This window comes from Odocoileus virginianus, chromosome 4 (genome assembly GCF_023699985.2).
Source record: "Odocoileus virginianus isolate 20LAN1187 ecotype Illinois chromosome 4, Ovbor_1.2, whole genome shotgun sequence".
NCBI lineage: Eukaryota > Metazoa > Chordata > Mammalia > Artiodactyla > Cervidae > Odocoileus > Odocoileus virginianus.
In genome coordinates this window covers 13,127,124-13,151,763 of record NC_069677.1, presented here as the reverse complement: position 1 = coordinate 13,151,763, position 24,640 = coordinate 13,127,124, and the positions used below count along the sequence as shown (strand labels likewise).

The 24,640-nt window shown below is 56.0% G+C and overlaps 1 protein-coding gene across 19 annotated transcripts in view; it reads left to right on the top strand.

The window, feature by feature from the left end:
• TNK2 (tyrosine kinase non receptor 2) overlaps positions 1-21,367 on the top strand; it is a 39,409-nt gene extending 18,042 nt beyond the window's left edge. For 5 of the 19 annotated variants that reach the window (XM_070466156.1, XM_070466157.1, XM_070466158.1 and 2 more), the window contains 15 exons: positions 2,526-2,706; positions 3,728-3,798; positions 5,764-5,985; positions 6,907-7,059; positions 7,508-7,785; positions 9,244-9,370; positions 9,772-9,918; positions 10,000-10,094; positions 14,907-15,101; positions 16,321-16,412; positions 16,964-17,083; positions 17,729-19,074; positions 19,176-19,271; positions 19,439-19,566; positions 20,573-21,367. In XM_070466156.1, the coding sequence (XP_070322257.1) occupies positions 2,544-2,706; positions 3,728-3,798; positions 5,764-5,985; positions 6,907-7,059; positions 7,508-7,785; positions 9,244-9,370; positions 9,772-9,918; positions 10,000-10,094; positions 14,907-15,101; positions 16,321-16,412; positions 16,964-17,083; positions 17,729-19,074; positions 19,176-19,271; positions 19,439-19,566; positions 20,573-20,579 (3,240 nt within the window). In that variant the 5' untranslated portion in view covers positions 2,526-2,543 and the 3' untranslated portion in view covers positions 20,580-21,367. The other 14 variants (XM_070466149.1, XM_070466155.1, XM_070466150.1 and 11 more) reach the window with 10 other exon arrangements.
• The last annotated feature ends 3,273 nt before the right edge of the window (positions 21,368-24,640 follow it).

Below are 24,640 nucleotides of genomic sequence, written 5' to 3'. Positions count from 1 at the left end.
CTCTTAAGTCCATACCCTCTTGTTTGTGATGGATGGCTTTGTTGAGGATAAGTGAGTTAATCAGCCAAATGCTTAGAACTGTGCCCAGCATCTGGTTAACTGTAGTTGAAGTGTTAGTTATTTTTATTTTTCTTAAATAAAATTAATAGAAATACAACCTGTTTATTCTGTGCGTATGCACCTGTGTGTATAGTCAATCAACATAATGCCTCCTGTAATATAAAGAAAACTGGAAGGAAATCAGTTGTAACATCTCATATATTTTAATATGTGAGTGCAGTGGGACAGTTATGAAGCAGTCAGATGCTAAGACCTCAGGTAGAACCAGCATGGAGGCAAAGATGTTGTCAGGCAAGTGCTGACAGAGGAGACATTTGAAATAGTAAGGATGGGCTGTCTTCAATGACCTGTTTCTGAATGGTGGACAACTTCTCAGCTCTGAACAAAGCAAAAGGCCAGTTTCTCCTCAGTTTACACAGCAGTTCCATTCTAGGAAAATTCAGTCTATATTAAAATTGCAAAAATACTTTCTTGTTCATGTGTAAAATGGAATTTGATTCTCTGTTCAGATGATTATAAATAAGTTTTTCACCTGCATAAATTAAGTTGTATGGGATTTGGGACATTATGAGAATCACAGCCACCCAATCACTGCCACTAGCAGTCCCCAACATATTGACAGCCAGACATGTTCTTTAGCGAGCTACCCAGCCCTCCTGAGAACCATGTGGGTGAACGGTTAGGGCTTAAAGTTTGGAAACCTCCTTCTGACTGCCGCCTTGGTGGAAGAGCCAGGGTTTGAACTGAGGGCATCTCGTTTCTGTCCGTGGCTCTTTGTGCTGCCCGGGGCTGCCTGGGAAAGTCTGAGCTCCTGGCACTGGGCTGGCAGCTCCGCTGGGAACTGTGGGGTCAGGAGGCTCGCCCTGGGCCCGGGCTGTGAGCGCCTGTTTTCCCAGCACGACCTGGGAGGAGAGCTGGGGGGAAAAGGCTGCCTCCCCAGTGGGGAGGACGGGGTCTTGGGGCCGCTGGCCTTTTCCCTGGTGCCTGTCTTCTTCAGTGGGGATTGAACACAGGTCAGGGGCGGGCCAAACCCTCAACTCTGAGGGGGTCTTACTCAGACCAGGATAGGTTTGGCATTGGATGAGTCAGGCTGCCTAGTTTTGAAGGTTCCACTGGCCTCATTCTCTGGGCCGCAGGGAGTGTAGGTCAGAGCCGACGCCCTGGTGGCCCCCTTGCCTGACTGTGACCTGCATGTTTGGCCAGCACAGTGTACACATGTGCTTGCGTGTGTATATTTCAAACTTGAATTAGTTGACATAGTTCAAAAGTCAGGAGAAAGATCTAATGTCAAGTGTAAACAAGGAACAGAATGGTGTGGGTAATGGGTGAATATGTGTGTGGGGGGAAAACAAGTCTGGAAGAATGGGTAAAAGTCATTAACACAGCTGACTTTGGGGAAGGGGGTGAGGTGGCCATGAAGTAGGCGGGGAAGAGACTTTATTATGGCTTCTGTGTGCCTTTTGGTATTTTACATGTGCCTATATTACCTTTTCAAAAAAAATTTTTTTAAGATATTTATTTGGCTGTGTCGAGTCTTAGTTGCTGCTCGTGGGATTTTCGTCGCAGTGCTCAGGCCTCTTTCTAGTTGTGGCTTAGCTGCCCCATGGCATGTGGGATCTTAGTTCCCTGATCAGGGTTCGACCCCAAGTCCCCTGCCTTGGAAGGTGGATTCTTAACCACTGGACCACCGGCAAAGTCCCTCAAACTTTTTTTAATGGTGAGATTTCACACATAGATTCCTATTTCTGGTATTTCTTTTAAAAATAGGAAAGCTTTGACACCATTGGGCCACTGTCCGTTGTGACAACTGTTGACTGTAGCTGAGCCACGCTGCCTCCCTAGGCTGCGGCTCCGAGCCCGCCCTGGCCTCCACCCATCTTTCCCTCCGACCTATGGTTCTGCGTGGTGCCTGGGGAGTGGTTTTTGGACCAGAGGCTCCTACTGTGTCAGGCATTGGGAAGGACATGCTAAGCTCATCTAGTCCCTGTGGGGTCCCTCAGATCTGTGGAGCTCATGGATGGGCCTCAAGGGACACTGCACCCCCCCCCCCAAAACTTTTTAAATTAGAACATAATGAATAAGAATGTATATATTTTCCTGGAGACACAATTGATATTTTCATCAGATTCTTAGAGAGCTTATGATACCAGGAGAGTCGAAGAACCAGTGGGGAACCAGAGGACAGTTTAATCTCAGGTCACACGACCACCAGTGACAGATTTAGGGAGTAAGACCCTGACTCCAGAGCCTGGGTCATGTCCCAGGTACCCCGATTCTACCCCTGTTGCCATAGGAAGCAGGACGTGGCTGCAAGCTCTTACGTGCAGCTGTTTTGGGGAGCAGGACGGGGGTTTGAGTCCTTCCCGCAGCACATAGTAGGATGTGGGTGAGCCCAGGGCAGTAGCAGGGCCACGTGTCACCTCCCGTCCTTCTGCGGCCCCTGAGCAGCTCTTCTGTTCCCACAGAGGCTGGGGAGCAGCAGCATGCAGCCGGAGGAGGGCACAGGCTGGCTGCTGGAGCTGCTGTCCGAGGTGCAGCTGCAGCAGTACTTCCTGCGGCTCCGCGACGACCTCAACGTCACCCGCCTGTCCCACTTTGAGTATGTCAAGAACGAGGACCTGGAGAAGATTGGCATGGGCCGACCCGGTAGGTGGGGGCATTGGCCTCGCCCATCGTTGTCCCACAGACCAGTTACCTTGTCTGTCCTCAGAACTGCCAGCCTCGTGGAAGAGCCCTCCCTTCTTTGTTCCGTGGAGTTGCAGAGCCGAGAGCTCTCACTGCCTGTCCAAGATCCGTGCCCCCCATCTCCCCAGGTGGGGCAGAGGGCTATCAGTAGATGCTGTGCGCGATGAGTGTGCAGTTGTGAACGTGAATTGCAGTTGGAAGAGTCTGACTTAAGTTTCCAGCTACTCAGGATTAACTACACACTGTGTTTTGTTTGTGCAGACATATGTAGGCTGTATTTCTTCCATCTCCTCCTTGTTTGTAAATGTAGAATTGAGTCTGTGCTGAACACCCAGAGGGCTAGTGTCTGGAGGTCTGTGGAGAAGGAAGGATAAAAACCCTCAGATGGTTTGCTGTCTTTCTCCTGATCTCTCCCTTTCTCTCGTCTCTCCTGCAAAGATCTGTTCTATAGGCTTTTACCCCACTATGTGTTTATCCTAAAAGTACTCACTGTATCTTCTAGAAGTCATGGTGTTTCTTATAGAACATTAGAAACATTTAGTGCATTCAGCCTAAAATAGCTAAATAAGTGATAATGTGCGAATTTAGGTACTGACTTAACGCTGCTTGTAGCCTAGAGAACTGATAGTTGATGCCAGTAACATAATACAGTTTCATGAGAGAAAGACTCAAAATTGAGGAAATTCTATCCTTTATCTTGACTTACCTATTTTTTCTTGAGAGTTGACATAAGAGTTCTACTGTTCAATTTTGGTGGTTAAACACCTCCATTGACTTCAAGAAGAATTGCCTGGAAGTGGGAGGCAGAGCCCATCTGGTTAATGGCGGCCGGCCCCTGGTTGGTGGGGATGGCTTGTTCCCTTGGCGTCGCTGCACTGCGCAGCGTCTAGTGGTGGCCTTCCCCCCAGGAGGACTGAGGAAACAGCCTCTGTGGCTGTAAGCACCTTAACAGCATGGGTTCCCTTTCCCCCCTGCCCCACAGGCCAGCGGCGGCTGTGGGAGGCCGTGAAGAGGAGGAAGGCCATGTGCAAACGCAAGTCCTGGATGAGCAAGGTGGGTGGACAGGGAAGGAGGTGGGAGTGGGGGTTCGTCGGGGCGCCTCTGATGTCACCTGGGAGCCTTCCCCCATTTCCCGTGGTATCATCTCACACTTTGTACAGACCTCCTCCGGGGTCTTATCAGGCAGGGTGCTTGTAGAGCTGCCTGGCTAAGTGTCTGTCTCCGCTGGAGACGGCGCTGAGTGGGCTGTGTGCAGCCTTGGCTCCACGTCCCCTCCCGCTGGGCAGGGGTGCCGGGCATGGAACAGGCGCTTGTTGACAAGTGCGCTGTAACTTGAGCCCTTGCGCTGTCTGAGTGTTGGGGCCAGTGTCCAGTATGGGGCGGTGGGACTGTCTGGACCCAGGATGGCTTTGCTTCCCTCCTCCCCCACCTTCCTAGTCAGTGGAGGGTTTCTCTGGTCCACCGGCCCTGCTGACAGCTTCCTTCCCCAAGTCCTCCCCCACCCCTCTTACTCTAATTTGGGTCTGTGGAGTGGTGAGTACCAGGTCTGACTCAGTGGAACTTTGCCCATTGTCTGGAAGACAATGCGAGAGGAAATGAACCAGCCGGGCCTTCCCGCCCCACTTCTGGCCTCAGGGCTGGGTGGGGGGTGGGCAGTACCGAACAGCTGGACCTGGGATTGGGCAGCAGAGATTTCCTAGCTGTGATCTGGCAAAGGGGCTGTCTCTTGGGATCTTGTGGCCTTTTCTGGGGACACTGTCCTGGTCTGTTGCCCAGGTTTTCAGGAAGGATGAGTGTGTTGGGGCGGGTGAAGGCAGGAGAGAAGAGTTGTGCGGTGTGCAGGACTCAGGGGTCTTGGATCTACCTCCGACTCACTGGAGGTCCCTGGGCCAGTCAGTTGACCTCTCCAGATTTGAGAGATATGTGGTCAGTAAAACAGTGCCAGCCACACTACCCAGCTCATCTCAGAGCCTTGGGGAGGATCCCTTGAGAAAAAGGCTGTGAAGGGCCTTGTCAGCTGAACGTGGCTTGCAAATGGAAGAGATTCCAGTTGCTAGGAGGAAAGATGGAGCAGTGGCCAGAAGAGGCTCTCAGACTGGAGACCCCTTCACCCTGTACAGACAAGACTCTGCCAGTCTTGGGGGCAGATGCCCAGCTGAGCAGAGTGTGTGCCACCTCAAGGGCTTTGCATGCCCTGGTAGGGTGGCCATGTCAAACTGACAGAACTGCTCTGACCCTCAGGGCTTCCCTCCTGTTCCCTGACCTTTGGTCCTTTCCCTCCCAAGCTCAGGCTACAGAGTCCCTCCAACCTTCCTTCTTTCTGAGCTCTCAGCTCTGGGCCTCTCTCCAGAAGCCCAGCTGTCTTCCCAGGCCCTTCCCCAGCAAGGCCTTGCTTCATCGTCACCCCCTCTCACTGCTCCCCCCAACCCCATTACACACACACACACACACACACACACACACACACACACACACACTCTCACGGTCCAACCTCAGGCTCAAATTATCCTTTCTCCTGGCAGGATGAAGGGCAGCCGACTCCCTGGGGAGGGTGGAGACAGACAGCGCCAAATGGGCAACCCAGAGAAGGGGCCAGGGCTAAAAATGGATGGGAGGTGTTTGTGAGGGCCCCTGAGGCTAAAGCCCATCTGCTTGGGTGAGGGGCTGGAGTCTGTGCTGGGCAGGGGTGCAGAAAGGGACAGGTGGGGTAGAAGGGAGGGTGCCTGGAGTGGCTTTGGGCTGTCCCGGACCCCAGAGCTGGGTGTGGAGCCACAGCAGCCACGGGCTACACTCCTATAGTCCATTTCTGGCACATATCCTGAGGCCACACTGAGGCCGTGGGCTCCCGTTTGGTGGTGTGGTCAGGAGGGGGCTTGGGCCTCCAGCCAGGCTGCCTCCTAGAAGTTTGGCAAAGCCAGTGCCTGTATGGAGGCCTCACCGAGGACCAAGTGAGGCAGGATGGAATGACTGGCCCTGGGACCTCAGGGTTCCATCTGGCGCCCGGCTGCCTTCTAACAGGTGTTCAGTGGAAAGCGGCTGGAGGCTGAGTTCCCCCCTCATCACTCTCAGAGCACCTTCCGGAAGACCTCCCCCACCCCGGGGAGCTCTGCTGGGGAGGGGTCCCTGCAGAGCCTCACCTGCCTTATTGGGGAGAAGGACCTGCATCTCTTCGAGAAGCTGGGAGATGGTTCCTTTGGCGTGGTGCGCAGGGGCGAGTGGGACGCCCCCTCGGGGAAGACGGTGAGCTCCCTGGGTCCTCGGGGGTATGGTGGAGGGGCAGAAGCCTTGCTCTGCCCTCCAAGGTGGATCAGTCCCCTCCGCTCTGATGTGAAGGGGGCTGGGCACAGGTCCAGAGTGGCTCGCCCTGGAGTCCATGCTCAGGGTTAACTCGACACATGGGTTTCTTTTTCAGTTATAAAACTATTTTACTTATCATAAAAGTTTGGAAACTCTTAAAAATAAAAATTAAAAAATGTCTGTTTCCCACCACTCAGAGGAAACCGAGTTAGTGTTTCCACCTGTTTCCCCCCTCAAGTATTTTGTTGAATTTCTTTAAGATACAAATTTCAGACACAGCTTTTTAACTCTTGCCCTTTTGTCTTAGTATTGTATCTTTAAAAATTTCCCCAGAGGAATAGATAGTATGTGTGCAGTAAAGCACACAGATTTTGAGCGTATAGCTCAGTGAATTTTCACATAACACATGGGTCTGTGTGACCACTGCCTAAATCATGGTATGGGACGTCTCTCTCACCCCAGGAGGCTCCTGCATGCCTCTTCCACTGGGTATCCTCTTCCTTCAAGAGAAAGCCACTAGTCTGACTCCTGTCACTGTAGCTTAGTTTTGTGGCATTATACTTAAAGCATTTATTTTCCACACCAAAAACATTTTTTTACTATAATATTTTAATATTCTATCATTATACCAGTCATCTCTTTCCTTATGATTGCCACTTAACCTGGGCATTCCCTCAGGAAGAGGAGGCCCAGCTCATGGCCTTTGGACGTCAGCCAGCTGCCCTCCCCTGCCAGGCCACAGGCACCTGGGACAGGCTCACCTACCCAGATGAGCAGACCTGAGGTGGGAGGAGGAGCAAGCTGGCCCAGTGGCTTGGGACTGGGGTCTGTCCTGACTCCCTGCAATTCCCCTGCCCTGGCCAGGTGAGCGTGGCTGTGAAGTGTCTGAAGCCTGACGTGCTGAGCCAGCCGGAAGCCATGGACGACTTCATCCGGGAGGTCAACGCCATGCACTCGCTTGACCACCGAAACCTCATTCGCCTCTACGGGGTGGTGCTCACACCGCCCATGAAGATGGTGTGTACTGTGGGCAGAAGGGGGCCGGGGTCAGGGAGGGGCCTGTGGTCTTGGGCCCCCAGGCCCCCCTCACCTGCTAGTGCTGTGGTCACTTCCTCCCGCCCGACGAAGGTCCTGCTTTGGTCCCCCCCCACCCCTGTGTGGCAGGGGGGTTCCCAGGCCTGCCCTGCTGACGGTGCAGCCAGACCTCTCTTCCCTCTCTGGATTTTGCTTGTGTTCTCTGGCAGAGAGTTGCACCTATGGGCGGGCCTGGCCCCAGAGTTTAGTTTTTGGCATTGCTAACCTGAGCCTCTTTGGGTGACTCTCTGGGCCTCAATTTCCCATGTTCCCTGGAGGGCGAGGTCCCTGGAGGACAGGTCAGGAAGGAGCATGGCAGTGACTGGCCTCGAGGGGAGGGGCGGGGCTCGGCCATGCTTAGTCCTCTCTCCCTCCTCCCCCGTGGCCTCAGGTGACAGAACTGGCACCTCTAGGATCATTGTTGGACCGGCTGCGCAAGCACCAGGGCCACTTCCTGCTGGGTACCCTGAGCCGCTATGCTGTGCAGGTGGCTGAGGGCATGGGCTACCTGGAGGCCAAGCGCTTCATTCACCGGGACCTGGCTGCCCGAAATCTGCTGTTGGCTACCCGCGACCTGGTCAAAATTGGGGACTTCGGGCTGATGCGAGCACTGCCCCAGAATGACGACCACTACGTCATGCAGGAACATCGCAAGGTGCCCTTTGCCTGGTGAGGGGCAGGCGCTGCTGGCTCCCAGGGCCTGGACCCCGCCCCACCCTACTCCCTACACACCCAGGCCTTGGAGCTTCCAGGGCCTTCTGTACCTCCACTGGGCATTATGTCTTCTGGGCCTGGCTTCCCTTCTCATGTGCCCATCCATTCACTTATCCATCCAGAAGTGCTCGAGGGCCCCCATAGCGGGTGCTGGAACACATAGGGCTAAGTGCTGTGGGGATGCGGGAGGCTTTGGGGAAGACCCAGTAATAAGCTCCTAAAGTATCAGAAGTCAGCCAGGCAGAGACTGGCCAGTGTGTTCCAGGCAGAGCTGAGGGTAGGCAGGCAGGGCCTTGTAGACTGATGAGAAATGTTCACCTGCACACTGGTACCTGGCCCTGTCCTGGCCCCTGCATGAGCTTATCCTGCTCTGAGACCGTCATGGGCCTCTGATATCATAGGCGCCCTGAGGAGCGTGGTCTCCTTGCTTTGGGGTGAGAGGAGTCGGTTCAGTTCTGCTTGCCAGAAAACCCTTCTAATCCAGGATATACGGTCACCCTAATTAATTACTGACCTTATATCTAGGATGATCACACATCCTGGATCCTGCCTAATATCCTCGAGTAATTAATAGCACCTCCTTTCATAGTCAGGCACCCTGGAAAATTATAAGGTCACTTTTTTATGCAGCCCTCTTAAAACAACCCTATGAAGCGAGCAGATTATTGTTATTACCATTTCATAGATGAGGAATGTGGGTCTTGGAGATCATGATTTTACCTGGGTCCCTCCCTCCCACCTGCCAACCCCCCACCTCCCCTTTGAGTGGCTGGGCCAGCTCTCCAGTCCCACGAGGCATCTCTGATTCTCCCCCGGGGGCACTTCCTCCTCACTTCCGGTACGGCCGTCCACCCTGGAGTGCTTACCCGTTGCTGGCTTCACTGCAGTGGCTTGTTTCTTCCTCGCCCCGGAGGGCGTGTGGGGACGTCTGGGGACACCACTGTGCCTCTTCCCACCCTTTTTGGTTCTTCTTCAGGCCCTGTCCAGATTTCCCACCCACACCTTCCTGCTGAAATGGCCTAAATCCTAGGATCCTGCCCCAAATCTGGAAATTGTCATCCTCCCACCACAATTAGAAAACAGCCTGGGATCTTATCCCTGCCCCCCTTTTGCCCCTCCTGGAGCCTCTGGCCCTCCTCCTTGCCCTGCATTCCTGTGGGAATGCCCCCCTCTTCCTGCTCCAGGCTGCGTGTGGACGAAAGACCTGAGCAGAGACAGTTGGGTCCACGACTGTGCACCCCGTAGTCTAGAAGGCCTGCCCTGTCCACTTCACACTGTGCCCCCTGTGCCTACTGTGAGCCTGGGCTCTCTGGACAACAGCATGCTTGTGCAGGAGCATTTGGGGTCCACTGGGGCTGCTGCAGGGGCGAGGGTTCTCTGAGAGACCTTCTGTTTGACCCCTGCCTCTGCCAGGTGTGCCCCAGAGAGCCTGAAGACGCGCACCTTCTCCCACGCCAGCGACACCTGGATGTTTGGGGTCACGTTGTGGGAGATGTTCACCTACGGCCAGGAGCCCTGGATCGGCCTCAATGGCAGTCAGGTGAGGGGGCTGGGTGGTGCTCCCCACCGGGTGGCCGGGGGTTGATTTGATCCCTGGCTTTCCTCCTGGCCCAGTTGGAGCTGGCTCTCACCTGTTGGAATCGCTGTGTGCAGTGCGCTGTGTCTGCCCGAGCCCCTCAGAGAGCTGAGCAGGGAGCGTGGCCCCAGTGGTGTGGAACAGACCAGCCTGGACTTGCTCACGGTCCTCCTCTGCCACGGCCCTCTCTTTGGAGGCCACAGACCTGGGGGTCAGGGTCTGAGGCCTGGGGATCAGGCACAGGTCTTCTTCGTGGTGCAGGCATGGCAGACTGTGGTTCCAGTGCTTCCATGGCTGGGGGACAGGGAAGATGGGGGTGAAGAGCCGGGTGCTCTTCTTGTCCTCAAACTGCCCACCACCCCCAGATCCTGCATAAGATTGACAAGGAGGGGGAGCGTCTACCGCGGCCCGAGGACTGCCCCCAGGACATCTACAATGTCATGGTCCAGTGCTGGGCTCACAAGCCCGAGGACAGACCCACCTTTGTGGCCCTGCGGGACTTCCTGTTGGAGGTGAGGCAGGTCTGCCCACAGGGGCGGGGGTATCTAAGCAGAGGTCAGCCAGGGGCAGGCAGTGACCTGTGTCTCCCCCAGGCTCAGCCCACCGACATGCGGGCCCTTCAGGACTTCGAAGAGCCTGACAAGCTGCACATCCAGATGAACGACGTCATCACCGTCATCGAGGGGAGGTAGGGAGCGTGGGGTCTGCGTCCCATTGCCTTGAAGGACTCAGCCAGGAGGGGTCTGGGGCCCGAGAGCCCCTCTGCCTCTCAGGCTCTTGTGGCCACACCCTGGCTCCTGCGGCGAGATGGAGGGCGGGCTTGGGTCCCCTCCTGAGTGTGAGGAGTGAAGTATGCAGGTGCCGAGGCATACAGAGGGCTTTCCTGACCTGGAGCCTCCTTCACCCTTTGCCCACTAAGCTTCAACAGGCTCTGTGAGTCAGGGCCATGCTGCCACTGTGGGTAGGAAGGAGCATCAGGGCCTGGGGCCCAACTGGGGACTCGGGGGCTCCTTTTACCCTCTCCCGCCCTCCTCTCCCCCTCCTGCCAGGATGAGGACTCCGGACTCTCACCTGAGCACCCTGCAGTGGCCCAGAGCAGCCCCGCCTCTTCCTGGCAGCCTCTGCCCTCCGCTGAGCACATAGCTCCCTCCGAGGGCTCCCCTCCTTCCTCTGCTGGGCCTTTTGTCCCCAGCTGCCCTCACAGGGTCTCTTTCCTCCCTCCCCCTCACACCTGGCAGCACGTGTCTGCCCGCAGGCGGCATCCCCTGAGTCATGTCTTCTACTTGCAGCCCCCGCAGTTCAAGCGGGTCTGCCTTGGAGGAGGCCCCACCCACCACTTACCCCCACCCTCTTGTTATCTGATCCCCGGGGTGTCTGAGGAGCTGATTGGGGTGGGGCAGGCTAGAGGTGCCTTTGGGGTGGGGGCTGAGTGTGGAGGAGCAGGTGAGGAAATCCCCTGTACCACTCACCCTGACTCCCCAGCTCCTCTGACTCAGAGCTGGGCAGGGATGGGGGCAGGGGCTTCCCACAGAGCCCTTTCTACGTGGACTTCAGGTTTGGGGTTTGGGGCCTTTGGAGAAGCTCTGTTCCTCATGGGTGTTTGTTGAGAAGGGAGCGCTTCTGGGTCTGAGTCAGACTGACGATACAGGCCCCAGAGCCTGGACTGGCTGTGGAGGAGCGTGACCTGCACCCCTGTGGCCCCCAGCATCTTCCCTCCAGGCTAGCATTCCAGCTTGGCAGTCTGGGGAAGGTTCTGGAAATAGGAAGATGAGGGTGAAGGCCTTCCTGGAGGTACAGGGCAGGACCTTGGGCTGGAGTCTGAGCCTGCAGCCATTCCCTCCTCCAGATGCCAGAACCCTGGGCCCACACCCTCCTCTGCCCTGTAGACCCCGGGCCTTTACTTCCTCCAGGCCCTTGCTGTCAGTGAGGGCCCATGTGCCAGGGCCCAGTGTTCCCCAGGAGGTGACTCAGGGACTTGGTGTGTTTCTGGGGCTTGTGTCTCTGAAGCTGGCACCCTGGGTCACCCTTGGAGCAAGGCGGGGAACAGGAGGCTCAGGGGAGCCGCTCCTCCTGGGAGGCCCCCGTGGGCGGGCCCTGCCCCGCCCTTCCGTCCCGGGCTCTGGCTCCACCGCCGCCGCTTGCCAGTGTGGGCTCATTGGGCTCTTCCTCCGGGGCCACCAGCCCGACTTGGACCACAGCACCGTTGGTCCCTGGAGCTGCTCAGGAGGTGGGAGGTGAGGGCAGGAGGCATGACAGCCGGTGAGGCTTTGGGAGTGGGCCTGTGTGTCGGTGGTACCAGGGCTTGAACTGCTCCCTTGTTTCCTCGGGACCCGAGTGTGTTTGTTTGGCTGGCTCTGTCTCCATGTCTCCGGGTGGATGGGCTGTCTGTTTGTGGGTATCCCTTTGGGTCTGGGTTTGTGCGCGTGGGTCTCAGTCTGTTTCTCCATCCTCTTCCCCCAGCATCCTGGCTCTCAGCTCTCTCACATCTGTGCTCTTCTGTTAGACTTGGATTTCTTCTTGCCGAAACTGTCTCCCAGCCACAGTCTGGGAGCACCCTTGCCCCTGACTCTGACCGATTCTTTAGACTCAGTGCTTCTCGAAGTATCAGGCAGTGGACAGAGAGAAGACACCAGGTGTTCTGTGAGCCCAGCTCTCGAGGCTCTGTCTAGACCGAGAGGGACGGGTGAAGACCACTCTTCTCCAGTGGGTCTTCTTTGGAGGCTAGGATGGCTGACAGAACTTTGATGTTCTGTCTTCACCAACCAGAGAAGGGGAACAGAGGTTTTGAACTCCATTGTGCTAGTCCTTGGCCTGGCTGGTGCCTGGAGCCTCTGCTTCCTCTGGTAGGCGAGGGAGGAGAAAGCGAAGGCTGTGTTGTCCTTCAAGGTTAGGGACTGCCGGGGATACCTGGAGAGAAGCGCTCAGGTGGTCTTTTGAGCACTGTTTAAGCCACGTTTGTCAGCCATTTCTAGGCTACCTAGGCTGGGACTGAGGTTTCTAGGGACTGGTCCCCCAGTAGGACTGGGACAGCCTTCAGGGGTCCCTAACCCAGGCCCTGGTTCCCGGCTGCTGCTTCACATCTCACCTGTCCCAGGATGCTGTGAGGCCATCCTGCTGGAGATGCTGGTCTGCTTCAGGAACTGGCCCTCCCGTTGCCATGGAGACTCTGGGCTGAAGGGAGGTGTGGCCAGAGCAATCTGGGTGGGAAAGGCTGACCTGGTTCTCCTGGGCCACTGAGCCTGGGAGGGCCGGGGAGGGGACTGGGGGCAGTGGGACGTAGCCTTGGCCACCTCTGGAGTTATATTTGACTCTCCCTGGGAGGATGCTGCTTCCGTGCTTAGGATGTGGTTCCCAAGTATGTTTCCTATACATACTCTGCACTCCCCCCAGCCCCCACCCCGTGGCAAAGCCTTTTTTGAGACTTGGTATCAGGACTCCCAGCAGTGACAAAGGATGCCTTCCTTCTAGGCCTAGCTCTTGCCTTGGCCATACAGGTAACAAAGGAAGGTAGGCTCAGTTCTGCTCTCCCCTCTCAGAGGTGGGTCCAGAGGAGGCTCCCAGGTGAGGGGCTGTGTTAGCAAGAGGAAGGGAGTGGAGGGAGTGCCCACCTGGCCACCTGGGTGGTTGCGATTCCCGTGTAAACCCAGCCTTGGGTGTGAGTCTGTTCCACTCTGCACTGTTTCTCCAGCGCAGTTAGCATCTCTGGAGAGGTGTGCGGAGCAGAATCCAGCATCCGGCTGTTGGGTTTGGTGTCTGAGACTGTTTTGTGGAGGGGCCCATGAGACCCAGGGGGCCTGTGGGTGTTGGGGGGAGGGCAGCATCGGGGGCTGGGTGCTAGCCCCTCCCCGCTACACCTCGTTGGCCTCAGCCGGCCTGGAGGTGGCATGGAGAGGGGAGGTGCTCCTCCCCTTGGAATGGCCCTGCTATTTTTGGATGGGCCTTGTCCCTTCCCGGGTGTTGTTCTCCTTCTTCCTTCCCTTCCTGCCCTCACCCCCGAGAGGCAGGGCGGTAATCACAGGGTTGCTGTGTCTGTGGTGGCTGGGCAGGCAGCCTTGTTGGCAAGGAGGCTGGGCCCTCAGCCCTCCCCTTGCACCTCCTAGCTCCCCCAGAATCGCTGTGCTCATGGGCCTCACTGCCTCCTTCCTGTCTCCACCTCCCCTCACCCCCCGATCTGGCTGCAGATTGGAGGAAACCTTGCTCTATGCCCCTGGCGTGGAAAGGTATTGTACGGGTGGGGGCTGACAATGCAGGGACACAGCTTGGTGCCACGTGGACCCCCCCTACAGCTGCAGGAGGCCCTCACCACCTCTGCCGTAGCCTGGACTCTGAGCCTGTCCTTGGGGTGAGTGATCTCAGCGGCAGGTGCAGGAGCCTCGGAGCTGTTGACTCTTTGGCCTTCGAAGCATCCAAGAGGGAGCTTTGTTCTTTCCTGCCCACCTGGCCAGCTCCCATCCTCGACCCCATGCCCAGACCTAGGCTGTGCCAACAGAGTCTGAGGTCAGAGTGAGGGGCTGGTGGTCCCACAGTCCACATACACTGGGAGGCTGGGGTCCCTGTGGACCCCTTGTTTAAGGCAAGGAGGTGGGTGGGTGTGAGAGCAGGGGTCCCACAGTCCGGGCAGGTGGTTAGTGGAAGGTGCTGCTGCTACTGCTAAGTCACTTCAGTCGTGTCCAATTCTGTGTGACCCCATAGACGGCAGCCCATCAGGCACCCCCGTCCCTGGGATTCTCCAGGCAAGAACACTGGAGTGGGTTGCCATTTCCTTCTCCAATGCATGAAAGTGAAAAGTGAAAGTGAAGTCGCTCAGTCGTGTCCAACTCTTAGCAACCCCATGGACCGCAGCCTACCAGGCTCCTTTGTCCATGGGATTTTCCAGGCAAGAGCACTGGAGTGGGGTGCCATTGCCTTTTCCGAGTGGAAGGCTCTGGAGATACGTAAACCTTGGGTTGCTCCAGGTGCTTCCAAACTTTTGAAGGACTCCCTGCCTGCAGGAGATAGGATGTGGTTGGAGGGCTTGGCCCCAAGCCCAACACTAAGGCCATGGTGCTCCTTTGGCCCCTGCAGGTTAGAGCTCCTGGAACCAGGTTGAAGAGTGAAATCGGGTGGCCAGGGGAGGGAGGTGAGGTGGTATGGTGAGAAGAGTGCTGGCTTCACAGACTGACAACTGGGTTTGAATCCTGCTGCCCTCTGTTTGGTAACTGTAGGCAAGTTGTGTCACTTGTTTGAATGTGTTTCCTTATTTCTCAACTGGAGCAAAAGCTGTTTGACCCACCTGAGTCGCTTAGGGTAAGGCTCTGTGCTAACGCCAGGCCCTGTACTGGGTGAGCGGCAGATCCTGGGGGCCTGCAGGCAGGCTGCTCTGATCCTGGGGCCCTCACCCTGGTGCTCCTTTCCACTGAGGTGGTCGGATACCACGGTGCAGAGCTTGGTATGAAAAGGGTCCTGTCCTTAGGGCCTTCCACCACACCCTGGTGTTCACCATGTCACCTCTGTTGGGCAGGGCTGAGAATTACTGGTGGCGTGGGCAGAACACGCGGACGCTGTGCGTGGGGCCCTTCCCTCGCAACGTGGTGACCTCTGTGGCCGGCCTGTCAGCCCAGGACATCAGCCAGCCGCTGCAGAATAGCTTCATCCACACGGGGCATGGCGACAGTGACCCCCGCCACTGCTGGGGCTTCCCTGACAAGATCGACGAGTGAGTGTTGGTGGGGCCCCACAGGGGGGCTCCAGGGCCGGCAGCCCTTCCCTGGGCACGCAGGCTCTCCAGGCTTCCAAGGTCCCCATTACAACCCTGGGCCTTTCTTTGCAAGCAGGACTGAGGTTGGAGCTTCAAAGGTTAGACCGAGTCTTTCTTTGGTGGAAGGGCCTCCAGGGCCTGCACCTCTTAAGTTCCCCTGGCAAACTGACCTTAGGAAAATGGACTTGGAAGTAGCCTTTGGAAGCAGTTAGTAAGGAAGCATCTCCTGATCCCCAGTACTTGGTGGCAGTTTCCCTTCTTCTGCTGGAAGCACCCATGTCCTAGAGATGGGAGCTGCTGGTTCAGGCCTGAGAGGCAAGATGCAGAAAAACTCCCTGCAGGGACACTCCAGAGGGAATTTAGGCAGCAGCTCGGAGCCCTCTGCCCCTCTCCCCACCCTACCCCGCCCTGCTTACTCTGTACCTGGGAGGGGGTTCAGCTTCCTTTAAGTGAAAGGATGAAGTCATCTAGGGACATCTGGGGAAGACACACAGGAGGATTAGTCACTTCCTGAGGGCCCCGCCCCAGGGAGCCACCTGGAGCTCCTCCCACTGGGCCTCCAAGCCTCTGTGCCAGCCCCACTGGGCTTCCGAGCAGCGCTTTGTTCTCCACCTTCTGACCGGCCTTGTCCCAAGGGGTGAGGTTCAGCCTGCCCTTCACCCCCTGCTCTGCACGCCAGGTCACTGAGCCCTGGGAGGGTGCCAGGGCTCTCGCCTCGCAAGAGCCAGGGAGGGCCTGAGAGAGCTGGGGTTGCAGACCCCCTGCAGAAGGCGGCCGTGGCAGTGTGGCTTGGCAGCAGGGAAGAGAGTGCCAGCTGGTGGCTGCTGAGCGGGGGTGGGGGTGCTGCGGGGGTTGCAGGGGGCCAGCTCTACCCTTTCAGGGAGTACTTGGAGCCCATACAATCCTAGGCTTTTCAGCCTACGCTCAGGAGTTCTTCCTCTGCCCTCTGCCTCTGCCCCCTCTCCATGGCACCCTCCCCTGGTTACTGCTAGATCTATGGAAGGGAGCGCCTGGGAGTCAGAAATCTTGTGCTCCAGACCTACGTCCGCCAGGGGCTTGGACAGGACTCTTTTGTCCTCTGCCTGAGCCCAGGGCACAGGCCCAGCAACTCCTCCAGGGTGCCCTCTCTGCCACCACCCTACCTGCACCCATCTCTGACCTGCTTTTCTCCCCACAGACTGTATCTGGGAAACCCCATGGACCCTCCCGACCTGCTGAGCGTGGAACTGAGCACATGCAGACCCACCCAGCATCTGGGCAGGGTGAAAAGTAAGGGCCCCCAAACCCTTAGTCTCCTAGTTCATCAGCTACCCAGGAAGACGTGCTGCCTCCTCGGGCCACCCTGAGCCGGTTGGGTCAGGGCCGCAGGGGACAGCTGTGTCCCTGGCTCCCGCGGGGCGTGGGGCGGGCGGTGAGAGGCAGTGGTATCCGCCGAGGTGGGCATCGTCAGTCTGGCCAGTGCTGGCCTGCCCTCTCCACTTCCCTCCTCCCCCTCCTCCTCCCTGCCATGCTCAGATCCTGGCTCTCCTCACTACCCCCTAATCCTGCTCTCCTCTCCCGAGCCAAAACCACCCCCCAGGCTCCATCTTGGCTGGGAGCCTCATCCATCTCCCGGATCCTGGGCCTGTGGGTCCGGAACACAGTTTTCCCATCCTGCCGCCCCATTGCTTCCCATTGCTGCTGGGTGTGTGCAGTCACTCGCCCCTATTCACTGTCTCTCTCTCTCTCCCCCCGCACTCTGCCCTCCCCTCTGGCTCTGTCTCCCCTTCCTTGTCCTCTCCGGCTCTGCCCCTCTACTCTCCGCATGGCCTTTCTTGCAGGGGAGCCTCCACCTCGCCCTCCTCAGCCTGCCATCTTCACTCAGAGTAAGTGGGGCTGCTCCCGGTGCCTTGGCCCCCGCCCCCGCCCCCTCTCTCCTCTCACTCCTCTCCTTCTGGAAGGTACAGAGCCCTGGCCGGCTGGCTGGGTGGAAGGGGAGGTGGGTGTGTGCTGTGAGCTTTTGCGACTGACCTGGCCCAGCATGCCTGCCTCTCCCCCCACCCCCCAAAAGCCCAGGCTTCTGGAATAAGAGTGTGATCCTGGTGCCCGCCCCCGCCTCTGCCCACCCTTGTGCAGCCCTGCCTCACTTCCTGCGGGACCCACAGAAGCCGTGTCTGGGCTTTCGTGCCAGTTTGTCGGGAGCCCTGTCCTCTCTAAAGATGACTCCTGTTGCCCTTGACGGTGGGAGATGGCCCATAGCCCCTGCCTGCACTAATGGTGTGCTATAATGGGGTAGGGATTGCTAACCAGGGCCCACAGGGATTTGGGGTCTTGTGTCGATGGAGAGGTTATCAGAAGTGGACAGATGTGGGGTATTGCTTGCTCGAGCTGAGATGGAGGCAGGGGCTCACTGGCCCCTGCAGAGGGCTGCCAACCCCCAGAGCAGGTTCTCCCCTCCTGTTTGAAAAGGGTCTGTGTGCACGGAGAATTCTCGTGGCTGAGGTCTGCCCTTCAGGGGAATTGGGAGCTGGTAGAGATACTTGGCTGTCTTCCCCATCCACCTGCCTGACGCTGCCTCCCTGTTGGGGTTCTCCCTTCCATCACAGAACCAACCTACGACCCCGTGAGTGAGGACCAAGACCCCCTGTCCAGTGACTTCAAGAGGCTGGGCCTGCGAAAGCCAGGACTGCCCCGTGGGCTGTGGCTCGCGAAGCCCTCGGCCCGGGTGCCAGGCACCAAGGCTGGCCGCGGTGGCAGCGAGGTCACGCTCATCGACTTCGGCGAGGAGCCTGTTGTGCTGGCCCCACGGCCCTGTGCCCCCTCACTGGCGCAGCTGGCCATGGATGCCTGTTCCTTGCTGGACAAGACCCCGCCGCAGAGCCCTACACGGGCCCTGCCCCGGCCCCTGCATCCCACGCCTGTGGTGGACTGGGATGCACGCCCGCTGCCCCCGCCTCCTGCCTACGATGACGTGGCCCAGGATGAGGATGACTTCGAGGTCTGCTCCATCAACAGCACCCTGGTGGGCGCCGGGGTCTCTGCTGAGCCCAGCCAGGGCGAGACCAACTACGCCTTTGTGCCTGAGCCGGCGAGGCTCCTCCCCCCGCTGGAGGACAACCTGTTCCTCCCACCCCAGGGAGGGGGCAAGCCACCCAACTCGGCCCAAACCGCAGAGATCTTCCAGGCGCTGCAGCAGGAATGCATGCGGCAGCTGCAGGTCCCGGCTGGCTCTCTGGTCCCCTCGCCCAGCCCTGCGGGTGACGACAAGCCCCAGGTCCCCCCCCGGGTGCCCATCCCCCCGAGGCCCACACGCTCACGTGGCGAGCTGTCTCCAGCCCCTCCAGGCGAGGAGGAGACGGGCCAGTGGCCCGGACCTGCCTCCCCTCCCCAGGTGCCTCCCCGGGAGCCCCTATCTCCACAAGGCTCCAGGACTCCCAGCCCCCTGGTGCCACGTGGCAGCTCCCCGCTGCCACCTCGGCTCTCCAGCTCACCTGGGAAGACCATGCCCACCACCCAGAGCTTTGCCTCAGACCCCAAGTATGCCACACCCCAGGTGATCCAGGCACCTGGCCCACGGGCCGGCCCCTGCATCTTGCCCATCGTCCGAGATGGGAAGAAGGTCAGCAGCACCCACTACTACTTGCTACCTGAGCGCCCGCCCTACCTGGAGCGCTACCAGCGCTTCCTGCATGAGGCCCAGAGCCCCAAAGAGCCAGAACCCATGCCTGTGCCCCTGCTGCTGCCCCCTCCCAACACCCCAGCCCCAGCCGCCCCCACTGCCACTGTTCGACCAATGCCCCAGGCTGCCCCAGACCCCAAGGCCAACTTCTCCACCAACAACAGCAACCCAGGGGCCCGGCCATCCGCCCTGAGGGCCACTGCTCGACTGCCACAGAGGGGCTACCCCGGGGACGGGCCAGAGGCTGGGCGACCTGCAGACAAGATCCAGATGGTGAGTAGTGGGTCTGGCTGCAGGGTGAGAAGGGGCGGGGGCCCAAGGGACCCAGAGGAAGGGGCCCGAGTGGTGCTGACGGGTGGGGGTGGTGTGCCCAGCTGCAGGCCATGGTGCATGGGGTGACCACAGAGGAGTGCCAGGCGGCCCTGCAGAGCCACAGCTGGAGCGTGCAGAGGGCTGCCCAGTATCTGAAGGTACCACCAACCTCCTGCCCGCTCTGGCTTTCAGGGACCCTGAAGACTGTTCTGCGGCTCTGCTCCCACCCTCTCCCTCCCTCCCCTCACCCCCCTTCCTCTGCCCCGCCCTGGCCCAGTGCCCCTCGGCTCCAGTGTGTCCCATGGCACCACCCTCTGCTCCCCAGGTGGAGCAGCTCTTTGGTCTGGGTCTGCGGCCACGAGGCGAGTGCCACAACGTGCTGGAGATGTTCGACTGGAACCTGGAGCAGGCCGGCTGCCACCTGCTGGGCTCCTGCGGCCCTGCCCACCACAAGTGAGCAAACCCTGCATCCGCTGTCTTCCTGTACCCGGGCTTCCCGGAGCAGCCACCCTGGGAGTAGCCAGCATTGCACGGCCATACACAGGGCTCCGGGCCAGGAGGAGGAAAGGGGTCCCAATCCCACGAGACAGGCAGTTCTCGAGGAAAACAGTTTCTCCTAAGCACATTTGTCTTGACTTCATAGCTTCTTTGTTCAGATGAAAACTAATGAGTAAGAGGAACTGGAGCCACTCTGGTTGCAGGGGGCTTGCTTCCTAATCAGGCTCTAGTGAGCAGCAGTTTAGGATCCCATAATTTAGACAAATACTTCTCACCTCCTCATTTCCTATTTCAGTTTAAAATAATACCTAAAGCTTTAATGCCTTTTTAAAAGAATGTTTAATTTAAAAAATCCATTACTTTTCCTGTAAAAAATTTATATGTAATCTGACAAAATATATAGATGTATATTAACAGCAAACTTGATGTAGAGTATAAATACCAATGAAAGTTTTATTGAGTTGAAAGTGAACTTCCCTGGGAGATGCTGGTGGGGTGTGGGGTGTCAAGAGTGCCCTGGCAGGACAGCCTGATTGGAGCCCAATGCCCTGCTCACATATGGTGTCAGCTTATGCTCCTTTGCTGATCTCTCAGGGTACTCATCTGTAACACGTGTATCAATGTTAGTTCCAACCTCATAGAAGTGGTTAGAAGAATTAATGAGGGATGCCTCTGTCATACCACACAGCAAGTGTCTGGCCCACAGGACGCTGTCACTGAATGTTAACCATTACCTTGTGGTTATCCTTACTCATTTGCATCACTTACTGATACACAATTAGCTTATTAAAGAAGGCATCCAGGATGACAAATTCCAAAATTACTGCCCAGAACCACCCATTTTCAACCCATTTGGCCGGCACCAAGAGGCCTTCTCGTACCTGCTCACCCTGGACCTTCCATCCTCTGTTGCACTGACCCCTGCTGATGGAGGGCTTTCTGATTGTTTCCCATCCTTTAGGCGTTGAGATGCCTGAAGAGCCAGAGGATCTGCCCTGAAGGAATCACTTAAGCTTGTCCATCTGAGGAGGGTGGGGAGACTCCCTGCCAGGCCTGGAAGACCTGCTGCACCCACGGCTCCCAGTGGCAGAGCGAGGCCACGGCAGCAGGAAGCTGGGACTCCCGCCCTGCCTGTCCCTCCCTCCCCCAGTGCTGTCCCTGCAGCTTCAGAAGCCCTTGGTGCCCCAGCCAAGGTGCAGGAGGGAGCCTCTTGAAGGCAGGCTGGGGTCGGCCTCAGCAGGCCCTACAGCTGACCTGCCTCTGGGCTTAAGTCCCTGGTGGAGCCTGTGGCTAAAGGGTGTGGCCAGGGCTTGCCGGCGGGAAAGCCGGACCTGACCTTGGGCAGGGAGGATGTGTTGGCCATACAGAGAGGTGGACCAGGGAGTGGACGGGGGCCCTTCACAGGACTAGGCCCTTTCCAGGGAGCCCTGTTGAACAGAATGTGGTCTCACCATGGACGTATTATGGGACTTGGCCGGTCTTAGGATCTTGTGCCTGAAAATAGCCTGAGGTGGCTCAGGTAGCAGAGCTAGGGTGCCAGATCGTTCTCTGGCAGGGACCAGGGCCCAAGGGCCCAGGATCGGAAGGAGACCAAGGGGGCAGCTGCCCTGGAGGGACACCAGTGCTTCCTCTCTGACCCAGCTCTTCCCCTGTGCTGTTCTGTGTTTTCCCACCAGCCTCTGTTGCCAAAGTTGCTGCCCCAGCTATGAATATCTGCTTCTTCCAGAGAAATAAAATTAGTTTCTATTTTATGTTACTTATTTGTGTCTGCCTGTTCTTTGTCAGCTGCCTGAGGCTCCAGGGCTCCCCAAGCCACTGCCATCTGTCCCAGGCAGCAGGCCCTGTGGCGCCATCTGTTGATGAAGCAGAGGAAGTACAGGCCTCTTTGGCCCTAAGGAGTCTCTCCCTTTCCTGGGCTGGCTGAGGACAGAACCACCTAATTCAGTGTCCCTTAAGTTTTATCTCGAGTTCTGCGAGGCAGGATATACTGTAGGACAGAGTACAGTAATGCAATTAGCTTTATCTAAGCCAGAAATTTTTTTAGCACGTGCTAAGTCACTTCAGTCATGTCTGACTCTTTGCAACCCTGTGAACTATAGCCCACCAATTCCTCTATCCATGGGATTCTCTGGACAAGAATACTGGAAAAAAAAAATTTTGGAGTGGGTGCCATGCCCTTTTCTCCAGGGGATCTTCCTGACCCAGGGATCAAACTCGTGTCTCTTGCATCTCCTATACTGGCAGGTGGATTCTTTACCACCAGCACTATCTGGGAAGCCCTATTGTTTGTTAAGCATGGAAGGCCTCAATATGTATAAATATTTTAATTTTCTTTTTCTGGATAGCTAGTAATTCACTTGGTTCAAAATTCAAAAGATACTAAGGAGTATACAGTGAGATTTCCCACCCCAGCTGCCACCTCCCCTCTTCAGAGGCTGCCTTTATCGTCAGTTTTCCGTGTGTTTCTTGTTTTTTTCACTTAAAGTGTTGTGAAGAGCTCCTTAGCCATACTGAAAGAGCTGCTCCAGCCTTGTCTAGGGTTTCGTGGATACGGCGGAACCATTCTCTGTTTAACCAGTCCCCTTTGGACGGCGAGTTGCTTGGTTGTTCCCGATCCTCTGCAGTTGCAGCCACTGCAGCATTAGTGGCGACTGTGGGTTATCCGTCTCTTGCAAGGCCGTCTGCAGGGTGAGCTCCTGGAAGCCGTGCTCCTGAGCCAGAGTGTGCGCAGCTCCTGAGGGATCCTGCGGCTTCCTCCCCCAGAGGGGGGTCCTCCCGGTGTCCCAGCCCCCAGTGTGTGAGAGCTTTCCCTGTGCTGCCAGAGCTTTCTGCCTCGAGACAGTCTGACACGTGGAAAATGGTGCATTTTAAAATGCACTCCTCTAAATTGGGCCTTTTATATCTCTTTTCTATGAGCTACTTATTAATAGCTTGACCCATTAAAAAATTAGATTATTAATCTGTTTCTTATTGGTTTTAAGGAAGTTAGTGAAAGAAGAGATTTAGCCTTTTGAGCTTTATCATATTATCATCTGAACTGAAGGAAAAGAGGTAAGTCATAAAGTAAGCTGATGGCTTGGGTTTATTAAAAACAAAGGCAATTCAGGATGTGCCTGAGTTGTTCTCCTTAGTGTCTGGGGCTCCAGGTTGGCTGTGGGGTAGGCCCCCTAGGAGATCTTTAGCCTTCAGATGCAAATGTATTCTGAGTATGCTATTCACAAAGGCAGGAATTAAATTTTTTTAGCTGCAGTTTAAAGAAATTAATCAAATATATTATCAGGTCAGTTCAGTTGCTCAGTCGTGTCCGACTCTGCAACCCCACGGACTGCAGCCACCAGGAAAAACCATGTTGTCATAGGAAAGGAAAAAGCATTTGGGCCTTGCTGCTGGACCTGGATTTCATTCTCAGTTGTTGAATCTTGGAAAAATGACTTTAACTTTTCTGAGTCTGTAAACTGGGGAAGAGTAATTCCCACTTTATAGAACGGTTGTGAGGATTAAATGAGGTCACATAGGTGAAACATTTTGCTAGGTGACTGGCCATGAGAAGTACCCAGGAAACTATAACACATTTTGTTTCTTCATGTGTTCCTGCCTATTGATAGCTTGCATTATACACTGAACAACTGTTAAGTGTGCAAATGTTTTCTTTCACCTATCCTCTTACCTGAAAACAATTTGTTTTTTGCTAGCAAGTCATTTCTAGTTACAGATCATGGTCACTTTTAGCTCCATTAAAAAATGTCATTTTTTGGAGAAGAAAATGGCAACCCACTCTAGTACTCTTGCCTGGAAAATTCCATGGACGGAGGAGCCTGGTAAACTACAGTCCACGGGATTGCAAAGAGTTGCACGCAACTGCGCAACTTCGCTTCTAAAAAAGTCATTTTTTGGTAAATAATGGCAGAGCTAATACATTTCAGAATTATAAGGCGGTACCAAAGCATCTGGAGTTTCCTCAGGGGGTCAGGAGAACCAATGTACTTTTCTTGCCAGAGACACAATTCCCTGAATTCTAGGTTTCCCTGCCGTTTTTCTCGCTTCTGGTCAGGCTGCTAGCTTCTGCCAGCATCTCTTGGGTTTATTGAAAAGATCTTAAGGAAAGATACTGAAAGAGCTGCCCCAAGTTTGTTTGCCAATACGGAGCATCAGTAAATCAGTGAGGATTCACTGGATACCTTCTTTGTGTCAAGACTTGAAGAGGGGATACAAGCTAAAGAGACATAGTCTGTGCCCAGGGGGACTGTGACATTGCAGCAAGATGATGCATACTGATTACATGCTAGATGCCTTGGAATGAGAGAGGAGGTGGCTCCCTGGAGGAAGAGACATTGTGCTGACTTGATGGGGAAGAATAGGTAAATGCCAGGAAGGTGAGGGGACATGACAGCATTGTAGGTGTGGGAAACTGCACTCATACTATATGGAGATGCAAACTGGCTTGTCCTGAGAAGAGAAGTTGGTAAGGCTAGCATTCCTCCTTTTGTTAAGTTTCTGGGGTGGGTTGGAAGTGACTTTCATTGTGTGATCCTAGTGAGTGGATCCTAGGGCTAGAACATGAAGATACTGGTGTGAAATGCTGAGTCCTCTAACTTAACAGACAAAGGGAGGTAGCAGAGGAATAATGTGGTCAGACCCGTGTCTTTAAGAGAGATGGGATGACTGACAAGATCCTACTGTATAGCACAGGGAACTGTATCTAATAACCTATGATAAACCATAATGGAAAAGAATATGAAAACGAATGTGTATGTGGGGACTTCTCTGTTGGTCCAGTGGTTAGGACGTTACCTTCCCATGCAGGGGGTATGGACTCGATCCCTGTCCGGGGAACAAAGATCCCACATACCTCAAAGCCAAAAAATAAAATGAAATAAAACCAAAACATAGACAATAGAAACAATATTGCAAAAGAGACTCAGATGTATAGAACAGACTTGCGGACTCTGTGGGAGAAGGCGAGGGTGGGATGTTTCAAGAGAACAGCATCGAAACATATATATCTAGGGTGAAACAGATCACCAGCCCA